Source organism: Loxodonta africana, chromosome 3, assembly GCF_030014295.1.
Source record: "Loxodonta africana isolate mLoxAfr1 chromosome 3, mLoxAfr1.hap2, whole genome shotgun sequence".
Taxonomy (NCBI): domain Eukaryota; kingdom Metazoa; phylum Chordata; class Mammalia; order Proboscidea; family Elephantidae; genus Loxodonta; species Loxodonta africana.
The window spans coordinates 57,657,762-57,672,785 of NC_087344.1; the positions used below are offsets into that span (position 1 = coordinate 57,657,762).

The window sequence follows — 15,024 nt, forward strand, 5'->3', positions numbered from 1 at the left end:
ACACACATACAGGAAAGAAAAGGAAATTCTGTGATCTTCATTATGTCATCAGGAAACCTCCACTGTGGCCTTCGGATGCCATGTCACATTTTCTTCAGCCTCTCACATGCTGCAGCACAGCAGGATGTTAAGAGCTTGGTGTCTGAAATCACACAGGTGAGGATTTGCATCTCAGCCTGCCGTGTACTTCCCATGAGACCTTAAACAAATGTCCACCTTTGTAAGCCTCTTAGGCCCCTTGTAAACTGGAGAAGATAATGGTACCCACCACCTCAGATTGTGGTGAGAATTAAATGAGATATCACCTATAAATAAAGCCTGAAGCTCCCTGCCTGACTCATAGAAAATGCTCAGCGAATGCCACCTGTTATTAGTATTGGTGACAAGAGTAACCCTCTCTGGTGCTGCTTGTCACCATCAAAGCTTGTCTTTTTGCATGCCATGTGCCTGCACCCTTCTTCCCTTTGTAGCTGTGGGCAAATACAGTGTGTCACAAACATGTGCCTTATGTAGACACTTTCAGGTCTGTTGTTGGCCAGCCGACAGGGACTTTGCTAGAGTTCCTGTGTGCTTAGCATGTAGCTGGACATGGGAGGAGGCAGAAAGAATATACAGTGTGGTCCCTGCTCCCCAAGGAGTTTACAAGGCTGTACTAAAAATCCAGTTGCAACAGACTTCCAGCTTAGTGAAATTTGGATTCTGTCCAGCGCCACAGTTTTGCTATCCTGTCAACCTCTCTCAGATGGTATCTGCTTTGGTCTTCTTTTCCTAGTAGCATTACTTGGGAGTCAAAAGAGGGAAAGACATTATTAATTTTTGGAATGGAGAAGAACCCAAACTACTTTGCCATGCCCCTGGAGTATGCCATCTGAGGCAGGCCCAGCATCCAGGCCCTCCCTCTCTTTTATTGTTCCTCACCTGTTTCATAGGAACACATCATTCCTTATGGAAAATGGCTTCAAAGTGTCTTAAAAGACAGCACAAAGCTGAGATTTCAAGAGCTGGCGTCCACAGAGAAACTAGTTAATGATATCAAATGCTGCTGCATGGTAAATTCCTGAGTTCACCTGAACTGATGCACAAATAAGATTGGCTTGTGGGCTGGGCCTTTCTCATGGGCAAAGGATTTTGTTATTAAAACGTTTAGGTTTCTGTTGCTTTAAGAAAAAGAGTGACATTTCCTACCACAGGACTGGCAAGTATATTCATCACTAGTGCCACTTCTTGTCTTTGAGATCGTACCAAAGAGTTGGAGTTGTCCAATTAGACTGGCCTTTGGGGATAGCGCTGGGGTTGTTGGCCAGTTCAGCCATTTCCTAGTTGTGACATTGGGCAAGGAACTAACCTAACTGTCTAAATTGTGATTTTCCTAATCTCTAAAATCGGGGTGGTAATAGAACTAGTCATAGCGCTTTTGGAAGGATTAAACGAGTTCACATACGTAAAGCACATAGAGCAATGCCTGTCACGTAGCCCTCAGGCATTATCTATGAAAATGTTGTTTGTGTTGTTGATCTGGGATGGGGAATTGTACTGCTGACAACACAGGAAGTAGTGATGCTCTAGGGAATAGGTGGAAATCTCTGTAGTGAATTAGAAAACCCAGAACTGCCCACCACTAGCAGGGGAAGAGCAAGGGTGATATTCTCTGGAGAGAAGTAAAATAGAATTTCACTTGTACGATGTAAAATGAGGAATTGACATGAACTATTTTTTCTATTTGATGCTGCAGAGGTTGTTAGTCCAGAAGCCTCAGAGGCTGTTGCTCCTCTGGCAAGAAGGCGGGGTGGCCAGGTTAGCCCTGTGCTGACTGCTGGTCCTCGGAGTGCATGACCCTGCACAGCATCTGAACAGGGCCTCGCTTCTGTCTGTAGCTGTGTGCAGTGACCAGCATCTATCTCACTGACTGCAGTCTTCGGTGTTTTTTCTTCTCCCCCTCTTTCTCTCATGAATGTTCCTCATGGAACCAGACATAGAAGATCCCTATGATTGCAAGAAATGCAGGATGAGTTTCCCCACCCTGCAGGACCACCGGAAGCACATCCATGAGGTGCACTCCAAGGAGTACCACCCGTGCCCCACGTGTGGGAAGATCTTCAGTGCCCCTTCCATGCTGGAGCGGCACATGGTGACCCATGTTGGTGGGAAGCCCTTCAGCTGTGGGATCTGCAACAAGGCCTACCAGGTGACCGCAGGCTCTGGTGGGAGGCCTCCCTCCAGTCCCTGATCTACTCTCCATTTGCTCACCCTTGATCCCCGTGTTTGTGGCTTGTGGATCAGATCTTATCACCAGGATATGCCAGTTTGGCTTGTTATCATGGAGAATGCAGTTTGAAATTATTTCAGTTCTCTAAGGAGATCTGGTCAGAGGGATACAGTGGGGAGCTTTAATTGGAGCAGAGAGTTCTTATACCCCCTACTCCCCAGAAGTCAGCCTTGTCATGAACTGAATGCTGCTTTTCTCCTTGGAGCCTCACATCCTATTGACTCCATGTGTCAGGGCACATGAGAATGACTAAGGGGATTGTAACACAACCTGGAATTATCTTGTTTAGCACAATTATTGCTTTTTTTTTTTTTTTTAACTCTCAGGAAATGGCGTTGCTTTTTTACCATAGAATTTGGCATGTAATTAAAGGGAAACCCCATATAGAACTAAAAAGAAGCTACATCTATCAGACACTCTAAAACCGCAAAGAAAAGAGTGGTCTTTGTTGGTGTCCATAAGATGCAGGTATATAGAAAGACACACAGAGGCTAATTTCAGCTCAACAAAAATTGAGGACTAACTCTGTGTGAAGCCTTGTGCTGCGAACAGTAGGGTCAAAGAGTGGAGTAAGACCTGGGCCTGGCCCCTCGGATACTGTGGAACATTAAGGAGAATTTTCCGATGCTGCTCGGAACCTGAGGGAAGGGGATACTTGCTTACAGAGCAGGGACAGCACGTAGCCCCTTTTTCAGCAGTTTGCTCTGCTCTGCTCTACCCCGGGCTTCTAAGAAGCAGTGAGATACAGCACAGTGCTGAAGAACACAGATGCTTAAGTCAGAAGGCCAGGGCTTGAGTCCTGGCCCCACCACTTACTAATTGTGTGACTTAGGGCAAGTCATTTAACCCCTCTGTGCCTCATCTTCTGCCTCATTGGAAAGATCATAGCACCTCCCTCATACAGGAGTGAACTTAAGACGGACTCAGCTGAGCCCTGTCATATAGCAGCCTCTTAATACATAGTTGTCTTGTTCCCACGAACACCAGCCTCCCCAACATAAACACTCAGTTTGATAGGTCAGAGAGTGTGATTCTAGACCCATAAGCTTATCTGAGAATGTTTTTCTTTCTCTCATGGGGGACTCCTGAGCTCTCCAGCTTGCTGGAACGTTCTAAGACTCTAATACTTGCCATATTCCTTGCAGCAATTGTCTGGTTTGTGGTACCACAATCGGACCCACCACCCTGATGTGTTTGCTGCACAGAACCATCGATCCTCCAAGTTCTCCTCACTCCAGTGCAGCTCCTGTGACAAAACCTTTCCCAACACCATGGAACACAAGAAGCACATCAAAGCAGAGCACGCAGGTGGGGTTTGGGAGCCATAGATGGGGAGTGTGTGCTGATGCATGGGGATGGCTTGGTTATATGGCATCCCTGGGTTCTATCCAAAAATCCCAACCAGCAGTGCGACTGTGTGGTGTGCTTTGGTAATTACCTTTGTTCTGCCCAGCACACCTGAGGGATACAGCCCCAGTCCATCAATAACAGTAGCTGGAAGGCAGTAGTTCTCAAACCTGGAAACCTCAAGCAGTGTAAGCTCCTACCAGCCCCCAAGTGAGGCCCAGTCACTGTGCAGTAGGAAGGGTGTCAACTTTGGTGGCAGACAGGCCTGGGTGGAAACCCTGAATCCAGCACCTACCAGTTGCATGACCCTGGGAAGTGACTTGTCTTTACTGAGTGGAATGGGAGTTACTAATAACGTACCTTGCAGGTGAATTTGGGGATCGTCACAACAGCTCGTGGTTGCAGAGCGTTTCCTAATTGCAAGGCACCATGTTCCTCACAACAACCTTGTTTGAATCCAGGCAATCTGGACCCAGATCTGGTGCTGTTTACCACTGGATTACACTAATAGATCATGGGCATGAGGGTCTTGGCACATGTTAGGCGCTTGCCAAGTGTTAGCCACCATCCCTGCCACCCAGCCCTGATCGTCCAGCTTGTCTCACGGCTCTCTCCTTGTGTGCTTCACAGATGTGAAGTTCCATGAATGTGACAAGTGTAAGGAGCTCTTCCCCACACCGGCTTTGCTGCAGGTGCACGTCAAGTGCCAGCATTCAGGTCAGTGGCACCCTAAATACGTAGGGCCTGGCACTGTTAAACAGTCTGAAGCATTAGCTGCGATTATCATTATTATTGCTGTGTCTGAGGAGCCCTGGTGGCACAGTGGTTAAGGGCTTGGCTGCTAACTGAAAGGTCAGTGGTTCAAACCCACCAGCCACCCTGCAGGAGAAAGATGTGGACATACCAGTTAAAAGCTGTACCTTTTTTTTTTTTTTAATTTTTATTGTGCTTTAAGTGAAAGTTTACAAATCAAGTCATTCTCTCACACAAAAACCCATATACACCTTGCTACATACTCCCAATTGCTCTCCCCCTAATGAGACAGCCCGCTCCCTCCGTCCACTCTCTTTTTGGTGTCCATTCCGCCAGCTTCTAACCCCCTCTACCCTCTCATCTCCCCCCTCCAGGCAGGAGGTGCCAACATAGTCTCAAGTGTCCACCTGATCCAAGAAGTTGACTCCTCACCAGCATCCCTCTCCATCCCATTGCCCAATCCAATCCCTTGTCTGAAGAGTTGGCTTTGGGAATGGTTCCTGTCCTGGGCCAACAGAAGATCTGGCGGCCATGACCACCGGAGTCCTTTTAGTCTCAGTCAGACCATTAAGTCTGGTCCTTTTATGAGAATTTGGGGTCTGGATCCCACTGCTCTCCTGGTCCCTCAGGGGTTCTCTGTTGTGTTCCCTGTCAGGGCAGTTATCAGTTGTAGCCAGGTACCATCTAGTTCTTCTGATCTCAGGCTGATGTAGTCTCTGGTGTATGTGACCCTTTCTGTCTCTGGGGCTCGTAATTACCTTGTATCCTTGGTGTTCTTCAGGTGTACCATTTTTAATGAACCATTAAGAAAGAAAAACTGCTGCCAATTAAACTAAGTTTTCCTATCAGAATTTGTAGGTTATTCTAAGAGTTATTTTGGACTCAGTTGACATAGATTTTTATTATATCACTCACTTTTGTGTGCATGCATAAAAAAAAGACAACATAAGAAAATAAATTAAGGTAACAGTCCAGCTTCGCAGAGTAACTTTGCGTTTGGACTGTCAGCGTGCACATTTTTCCACAGTGTCACATTCTTTGCCATCAGGAGCATTGGTGGTGGATCACATAGTAAAAGATTGCGTCAAAGAACTCTTGCACATTATGTAAAACTGTCTACTTTTGATTCCTACTTTGAGAATGTGGCTAAACATGGCTGATTCATCCCTCCCCCAAACCATTTCATTCCCATGAGTTAAAAACGTGTACCACTCCTGTCTCAGGGATTTTCTTCCAAGCCGTGGACACTCATGCTCCAAGCCTTGATGCCGCTACTTTTGATGTTCGTGTGTCCATAGTCATTGGCGATTATACCCAGCTGCCACGTAGCCTGTAGCAGTCATGAGATGCCGTTGACCCCATTTCAGAGATGTTAAAAAGCACTTCTTAGAATTGATGAAACTTGGTATTGTCAGCACCATTATCTACAGTTGAGTAATGGGCCTCAGCTGAGGCGGATTTAGCCTGAATCTAATGCTAATGAAGTGTTAGCTCAGGGCTCCTCTCTTGTGAGGGGCCCTTTCAAGGCTCTGCATCTAATTCTATATTTGTAGTTTTGTATTATTTTTCCTCAAGAGGGCCCACACATTATATGAGCTTTAGGCCCCACAAAACCTGGATCTGCCTCTGCACCTCCGTTCTCACACCTTCCTCTCAACTCCCCTTGCTCTTCCTTCCCTTAGTCATTCCACCCACAACACATCCCTTCTGTCTCCCCCCTCCAGGGTCACAGCCATTCAGGTGCTTGTACTGTGCAGCCACCTTCCGCTTCCCTGGGGCACTGCAGCACCACGTCACCACGGAGCACTTCAAGCAGTCAGAGAACACCTTCCCCTGTGAGCTCTGTGGGGAGCTCTTCACCTCCCAGACCCAGCTGGACGGGCACTTGGAATCTGAACACCCAAAGGTGATGGGCACCGAAACCCAAGCAGCAGCCTCCCCGGTGGTGCAGGTGATTCTGGGGCCACTCGGCACAGAGCGCTGACACTGGGTTCCTAAGGCTTCTGTAGAGCTGGCTCTGCTACAACACCCAGGCTTTCTCTTTGGCCCTTTGAGTAATGCATTCATAACCAAGAGAATCTCATAGAAGAGTCTCTCTGGACCTCTTACCAAAACAGAACGGAAAAGTCTAGTCTCTTGGTGGTCACATGTGAAATGGCCCCTAGATAGAGGGAGCCTGAAGCAAGAACTTCCAAAAGTGGAAAAACTCTGGGTTTTTCTCTCCCATTTCACACCCTTCCCCACCTTCTGAGGAACACCATGGGATGTGGTGAGAGTTGCAGGGGACCTTGGAGAAGGGGGATGAGCTCTTAGCTGGCAAGGGAGTCACCTTCAGTGGAAGCACTTTATTAGATCCTCTGGGCTGGACATAGTGCCCCCTTGGACATATCTGGGCCTCTCACCTTTACCTGGGTGAAAAGCTCACCTCTTCCTGATGTTTTAAGGCAAAGCCTGACCCAGGCCCTCAGTTGCCCTGTTGTAACGCTCTTCCATCTTCTCCAGAGAGGGCAGGCAGAAAGGGAAAAGAAACTTAGCACTGCAGTGGTCAGTCATTTTTGGTGGGTTGGAGGGGAGGTTTCAGTCAGTTGGACCATCCCACGGTCCAGTTCCATAGGTCAGTCCTTTATAAGCCACACTCTTCAGGCCTCTGGGGAACAGAGGGGAGGTCAGCTGGGCAGGATTCCAGGTGATCCTCCTTCTGCCCTATCAACTGAGCAGCTTTGCTTTTGTCTTTCTTAGGTATTAGGGTTCTTGGTGAGATGTCGTTTGGGGGAGGGCAGGGGGGATTTCATTGCTAAAAGAAAAAAAATAGCTTGGAAACTATCGTCCTAGATAATTTTTGATTGAACATCACAGCCCATCCCTTTTCAGTCACAGCACACAGAGAGGAGCTGAGCTCTGCCTCCCCATTTCTGCTCACTTAAGTCTAGTGCCCTGCTCTTCACTCCTGGCTAGTTCTCAAGAGCCAGGGTGGCCATGTCCTCTGGGGAGGAGAGCATCAAGCTGTCCTGGGCTCCATGGGTCAGAAGCATCAACTTGGAGGTTCAGGCAGGAACTAGGTTGCTTAACCCCAGAATAGTTATCGCTGAGATGGGAAGGTCATCTTTAACAGATCGTGCAGATTGGGAAGGATCGTGTCTTGACTGTGGCAGAAAGAAGGGGTACCTGCCCTGCCAGCCTGGTGAGCCAAATGAATGTGCTGATAGAAGTCACAGTTTGTCCACCCCTTTTTCCTCCTAAGCGCTATAGCCGGGCACCCTCCTAGGAAGGCTCCTAGTCTGACCAGTGGTCTAGAGATGCTATCCTTGGCAAGCCTAGGCTCCAAAAAATCACCCACGTTTCCGTGTATCAGAGCATGAGACCAACCACATGGCACTTACCACTGCAGTGTAATCCTCAAGACAGGAAGGCCCAATCTGAGAAACCTGAGCCAGTGTTCACTGGTGTGTAATCACAGAGCCTGGGTACCCCGAGGTGGCGTACTGAGCTAAATTATAGCAATTTAGTGCACAGAGTTGTGTAAATTGTTTGCTTGCCTTCTCTTTTGCATCACTGATGTGTTAGACTTGCCTCTTCCCATTAGGCACATGCAATTGTTCTCCTCAGGTGAAAACATAAATATCATCATTACAGCATGAGATGAAAACCATGTAAATTCTGGGAAGCTAACTGTGGACACTGCCCACAGTAGCCTCGTGGTCTTCCCTTTTCAGGTGATCCAAGCCCCAGAGCCGGTGGCCCCAGCAGAACAGGTGATCACTTTGGAGGAGACCCAGCTGGCTGGGTCCCAGGTGTTTGTGACATTGCCAGATTCCCAGACATCTCAGACCAGCTCTGAGCTTGTGGCGGTGACTGTGGAGGATTTGCTGGATGGTACCGTGACCCTGATCTGCGGTGAGGCAAAGTGAGTGGCTGCCCACCCACTGGAGGGGTTCTGAAATGCACCAGAGAGCACTCTGCAACTTGTTCTTTGTCCTCCTTCCCTGGCTGTCCTGAGTGATGAGCATTTTTGCATTAGCACCGACCACAACGGCCTCACTTGGAAAATAGAAGCTTCAGTGTTTTCATAGAACCAACAGTGTCTGAGTCACTGACACCAATACCACTGCCCTCCGTAGCAGGCAGGCGGATGGCCTGGCTTCCTCCTCACAGGCCTGCTGCTTTGTCTCTGTGTCATTGTCTATCCCCAAATGAAGTATCACTTTCAAAATGTAGGCGGAAAGAGTGGTGGGATAGGAGCTCATGACCACGGCTGCCAGAGAGTGCAGTGTGCTGGCAGCGCTTGGAGTGCAGGATGGCAGTCAAGCGTGACACTGCGGCCCACAGCACAGGGCTACAAACACTGCCAGTGCCTACTGGCCACTTAAAAACGAGAGGAGAACCAGCACACCATCCAGGAACCCAGCCTTGAGCACACTTGGCCCTTCCTCACTTCTCTTATCCTCCATCTGCCTGGGTTCCCACTTCATCCAGTCTCTGTGCCCAGCACCCCTTGCGGTGGCAATGGGACAGGTAGCAACGTGTTAACAATACAGGAAGGCCACATTTCCACACCTAATCCCACCATGTCAGTACAGTGGGCCCCTCCCAGAGCAAAGCCTTGGGAGTGTTTTTATTGGAAGTGTTTAATGTGAGGCCACCTGACTGCAGAGATAGCCTTTGCCTTTCCAGGATATTCTTCACAGAGGAGGCACGTTCCCACAGCTAAAACTGCCTGACTGGGAAGCCTTCCTCCCTTCCTCTGGAACGTTTAATGTAGCTACTGACCTCGCGCCCAGGCAGGTGGTTCTGTCCGCATGTGGAGTAGCAGCACGACGGCCCCCGGCTCCTGCTCATGGGCTTCCCTGCCTGTGAGAGGCCTGCTGCCGTGGTTCTTCCCAGCCACCTCTGTGACTGCCGGTCCGTGATCCTTGGGAGCCTGAGCTTCACAAAGCTTTTTATCGTTAGTTCCTAAAATATAATCTGATAATTAATGGCTTGTGGGATCCATTATGAAGTACAATTAGATGGATGTAGGTTCCTGCCGTTTGAAGGGAATGACTAGCATTTATCTTCCTTTCCTCGATGCCAGAAGGTTGAAGTTGCTAGTGTGATGTTTATACACCAAGCAGGACTCCATGCCACATTGTTGGTTTGACTAGCGGGTAGTGCCCAATTTAATCACACACCCTCGAGCCACACACTGGCAGGGGCAAAAGGTCTACCCCTTCTTCCCAGGCACATCCCAAATGGCCACGTACAAACAGGTGAGGGTTGGCTTGGGCTCTGGTCGGAACTTTGATTGCTGCCACAAGGTGAGCTTGCACACTGCTGCCAGGGCAGATGAAGCCTGACACTGAGCAGGCTGCTTGCCGACAGCCACCAGTTCTATGTAGGCAGCCCTGGACCCAGCTCCCTCAGCAGGATCCTCAGGCCAGCAAGTCCCAGCCAGCTGCTTCTGCCTCCGGTGGTACCCTCAATCTGATACTCAAATCACCTAAGCTGTCAGCACTGGGATCTTCCCATTCCGAAGCAAATGAAGTTTTCAAAGGAGAGTCAGCCTCAAAAGCTGAAAACTGACCAGAAGATGGTGCTCAAACCTTTAGGACTTCGTCTCCACGTGAAGCCCTCACCAGTCCTGCCTAGGCTGTCTTGTCTTCTTAAGGTTTTTCAGTCTTATGAGCTCTCAGATTAGAACTCTTGATCCGCAAGTGGCAAAAGGGGACTGAATCTCCTTTTGGCCCCAGATAAAACCCACTAAAAGACAGTGCAGTGGCACATGCTTAAGGGACCTAGATGCCAAGCCCAGCAGATAAGAGTGCAGGAAGGCATAAGCCATAGGACAGTTGTTGGGGACTGCCGTGAGTCTCACTAAAATGCCTTCCAGCCAAAATAAATAAACATTAATTGCTGAGGGCCTGTAAGGGAAAGTGATTTTTAAAAGCCTCCTGAATAAAGAAAGCTGTACATTTTAAACCCAAGTTTCAGATCCTCTCGAGCAAGGAGAAACCCTTTGCAGGTTTCTGGCAGAGACCCAGACCGTGTCAGAACACTTGTTTTCTTCAGAATTTGCAGACTTGGCCGCTTGCTGGGCGGAGAGCGAATGGGAAGGCCAGGCTTGCTGCTGGGGCAGCACCCAGTAGGAAGCACAGACCCGGGGCTGGTTTGCCTGCTCTCGGCAGCAATGAGGTAAGGCCCATCCTGAACGTAATCTGTGCCCCGAATGAGCCTCTTGAAGCGGCTATGTTTGCTGACTGATTTTACAATGTTTGCTCCCTAGAGAAGCCCAAGAATGAATTTCATTGTAGCAAGACTTTTTCCAACTCAACTTGGACATTTTATTCTTTTCTCCTATTTGTGCCCCAGAGACCTTCTGAACTGCTGCCACTGAGGACGTTGTTAACGTTATTTCATCTCATTTGCTTCCATTATGGCAGTGGTGTTCGGTTTGCCTCATTCCCACGAGGTACTGTCCTTGTGGCCTCTGAGCTGAACACGAGTGTTTGCTGTGGTGTGGAGGAGTCTGCAGGCTTCTGGGGGAACCTGTGGATTTGATTCAGTGGAACCTGAAACCTCTGTTCCCATAGCTCATCAACCAGCTGGTGGGGAGGGAAAGGCAGTCAGATTCTAAGCTGGAGTCTAACTCCAGGGGGAATGATGGGATCAATTGTGGAACAGGATTTGCCCATCACAGGTAAGTGAGACGGCACACTGACGGTTCAAGAGCAAGGATTAGCACAGGAAGATGAGACTCCTACTGTCTCAGTCCATGAGCCTGAGACCAGAGGGGCCTCAAGGAAGCTGAGACAAATGGCTTTATTCATTTATTTTAAAAAGCCTGTCTCTTCTGTCTCAGAAGCTCAATGTTTGGAAAATTTTGAGCCCAGAAAGTCTGCAGTGTGAACAGTGGGTTCCTGTGATGATCAGATCCTCTCTAAGGAAGCTTGCTGCCCCACCCCCCTTACCCTTAGCCCCCACCCCACTGACCCGGGGAAAAGCAGTGCACCCTTCATCTCGGAGAAGAGCTCTGATAGTCAGGGGCTGAGGGCTGAAATGGGGTCGGGGCAGACAGATGGCAAATGGGGAGGCAAAGCCTGTCCCCTCCTCAGGGTCTACATCAGGTATAATCCCAGGATCAAGGAGAAAGGTGAGATGGGGCCCTAAAACTTTCTCTATTAACCCCAGGGGCTGTTGATGTTGCCTTCAGCACAAGCTGAGGACATGCTAATGCGGGGGAGGCGGGGTGTGCCTTTGAATTTAGTCTTTAGCAACTGTTTCTCTGAGAGCCATGGACTGGCTAAGGCATGAAGGGAATGGCTAGCCTTACACACAGTGGACAGATGGTTCTAGGGAGAAAGGCAATGTTTCTATTGGATCGAGGCTAGAAAGTTGAACAGCAACTTTAATCAACCCTCCCCAAGGAAGAATTCAGTAGTCCCAGCCCTGCTATACTTGGCCTGGTACATACCAAGGATACATGGGAAGAAGATGGAAAATGGGAATAAAAAAAACGGGGAGGGGGGGTTTGAAGGACGTGGTTGGAGGAAGTTGGTAGTTGTTCTGTTGCCATGGAAAACCTTGGGGATGGTAGGACTTGAACCAGAAGCTCAGAAGCACAGACGGAACCTGTAAAGTGGCTGCACCTACAACTTGGGGAGAAAAGCTGTCTGTACTTTGGGGAATACATTGTTGAGGGAAAAAAAACATTCCCTAGGCTAATTTAAATCACTTCTAAATTGTGAAGATTTCATCGTTTCCTTTACCAAGGCCAGCCGCACCTGCTACCACCCAGGGTGAAGACAGCTAGCCGGTGCGGGATGCTGTATAAATTTTATTACAAATGTTATTCATGTTCAGCTTGTACTAATCTATGTAAATAAAATATGTACTTTGAAAAAAATTATGCTGCGGAAGTTTCACATGGACTATGATGTTACGGACCTGTTTTGTCTTTGGTTCTGGGTGGCTGTCAGGCTGAAAGGCCTGGTTTCCTAGGGGCTATTGTGTGTGTCAGGCCATGTAAGCACGGGGGGTGGGGGGGGGGGAGTTTCCTGCCATGTGGAGTCTCATTTCCTAAACCCTCTTTCCCAGGGAGCAGTGGGGGGGAGTATTTCAGCACAGGCTTTGGAGTCTGGCCTGGGGACTCCCAGCTATGGCACTCTTAACTATGACCTTGAACGAGGGACTTACCCTTTCTGAGCTGCCTCTTCCCAGCTCCCATCTATACAACAGGGAATCATTGTACTTAGCCCATAGAATTGTTGTACGCATTAAAGGCTTGGATTTGATGAATTTGGTATAGAAAATTTTAGTTGTTGTGAATAAAGTCCTTCAGGTACAGGTCAGCCCTTCCCTGCATTCCTAGCCTTAAGGAAAATGTTCATTCCTGCACGTTTATGTGTCTCTTTTACATGTCTATGTGTTTTCTTCCTCTCCTGTCTCTGGATGCTTAGGGATTCCTATAACACTTACCCCTTTTCATTTATCTATTGAATCTCAACTGCTCCCAACACACAAAGTGCTGAACAGATAACTCATAAAAGAGCAGAAACCTTTCCCAGTGAACACCTGGAAATGTCACAGTGCTGGGAGCCAACGAGGAAACTAGAGAGGGAGACACAGATAGCACAGACATAATTTCTACAGTAAGAGCTCGGCAGGTAAGGCAGAAGGAGGCAGGTCACATCATGCAGCTCCTGACGCTGAGGTCAGCCCTGAGGCTGGGGGTGTAGGTGGGGGGCTCTGAGCTCACTTCTCCTGGGCAGTCCTAGGGTAGCATGAGAGTTGACCCTCGTCTGGAGCCCACAAGGGCCTTTAGGAAGGGATGCCCCTCTACCTATGAGGTGTCTTTGGGGAGAGGCTGGAGCTTTCCGTGTTGTATTATGGGCAACTCTCCCGGGAGTGTCTCAGGCAGCCTCAAGGCATAATTGTCGCATGGGTTGGGGTCCAGACATGAAGGTGAGTGTGTCCAGAGGAAAGGGACTGCTGCATGTGGGTCAGGCATGACTGTGCGGAGGTGATTCCCGGGTGATCCCATTATCTTAGGCCTAGGCCAGGACCAGCGGTGGGTGGCTGATGGCAAGAGGCTGTGCAGCCATGGAAAGGGCATGGACTTGGCAGCCTCCCAGCTCTACCTCTTAGCCGTGTGACCTTGGGTGAGTTGTTACTAACTACTGATTGTGAGGGTAAATCTTAACATTTGTAAAATGCCTGACAGAGTATGAATGCTTTGTGAATGACGGCTGTAACTGTTTATGGCACTCTAAAAGGCCCTGGGGAAAGAGGGCAGAGAAGGGCAGGAAAGGAGGATGCCTGATATATCCTAAGGTAGAGGGCCTGGAGCCCAGTGTGGGGATGCCCAAGGCCAAGGTAAGACTTAGCTTCCTGGGCAGCACCAAAGAACCCAGAGTGTCTGTCGCAGACTAGAGTGAGTGGTACTCAAAAGGAGAGCGGCTATCCCAGTGCTGGAGCAAGGGCTCTCAGAGCCCGTTGACACTGCAGCTGAGGGGTCACATCTGAATGAAGGCCCAGACTTCCGAATGCCAGGTGGAATACACCCAGTGAGAGCAGAGGAATTGGAAACAATGACTGTAATGATTTCTGGCCTTCCCTCCTTACCTCTGTAGCACTTGTATTCATTGTTTTATTTTACCCTCCATGAGCTTGTGCTCAGGGATATGTTTGGAGTGAAGAAAGAAGTGACCTGTGGCTCCATGTAGCCTTTTCTTAGGACCAGGGCCTTCACCCTTCCTTGGGAAATAGCCCAGGACTCACGGTGTCACTGAGAAGATGAGGCTTAGGACATGGGCATAGGACCAAGCTCGTTTTCTTGTGGATGTTCTCCAGGCTTTTTCTCGTGCATCTGTTCTGTCTTCTCCCCTGTCGCCCAGTGCTACCAGAGCGTAGGTCCATGTCTACTAAGACATTTGTGGCAGTTATTGAGTTGGCCCCTGGCTGCTGGCAACCCTGTGTGCAGTGGAACAAAATGCTGCCCAGTCCTGTGGCTGTGGATCAGACCATTGTGATCCGTAGGGTTTTCACTGGCTGATTTTCAGAGGTAGATCACCAGGCCTTGGTTCCTCATCTGTCTTAGTCTGGAAGCTCCACTGAAACCTGTTCAGCATTATAGCAAAAGCAAGCCTTTACTGAAAGAAAGGTGGTGGCTGCTCTCGAGGTGCGTTGGCCGGGAATTGAACCTGGGTCTCTCACATGGAAAGCAAAAATTCCATCACTGAACCACGAATGCCCCATAAAGGTTGGTGTCCACCCAGAGGCACCTTGAAAGATAGGCCTGGTGACCTACTTCCAAAATATCAGCTACCGAAAACCCGCAGAGCACAGTTCTACTCTGGCACATGTGGGGTCACCCTCAGTTGGAGGTGACTGGATGGCAACTGGTTAAGACGTTTGTATCTCCTCCAAATACCTAGCACCGGACGGTGTTCTCAGTGGATGCTCAGCGGGTATTGCCTGCTGCTGGAGGAAGAGGATGCTGGCCTCCCCTCTAGGATGTCAGGACTTTATTTTGAGGGTGAGGAGAGAATATGCTTCCTTACTCTGCGGCTCTGACCACGTGCTCTGTCTAAGCTGCTTTCAGCCAGTGGTGGAATATACCACTTAGTCTGCTCTCAGCCACCTCGTGTCTGTAGCCTGGTGGGGCAGAGTCGGCACTTGGCCTG

The 15,024-nt window shown here is 49.1% G+C and overlaps 1 protein-coding gene across 9 annotated transcripts in view; it reads left to right on the top strand.

The window, feature by feature from the left end:
- The window catches only part of ZBTB40 (zinc finger and BTB domain containing 40), a 79,272-nt gene extending 67,027 nt beyond the window's left edge, over window positions 1-12,245 (top strand). For 7 of the 9 annotated variants that reach the window (XM_064281441.1, XM_023554335.2, XM_010595059.3 and 4 more), the window contains 5 exons: window positions 1,971-2,185; window positions 3,412-3,574; window positions 4,244-4,330; window positions 6,091-6,317; window positions 8,080-12,245. In XM_064281441.1, the coding sequence (XP_064137511.1) occupies window positions 1,971-2,185; window positions 3,412-3,574; window positions 4,244-4,330; window positions 6,091-6,317; window positions 8,080-8,274 (887 nt within the window). In that variant the 3' untranslated portion in view covers window positions 8,275-12,245. The other 2 variants (XM_023554336.2, XM_064281444.1) reach the window with 2 other exon arrangements.
- Window positions 12,246-15,024: the final 2,779 nt, after the last annotated feature.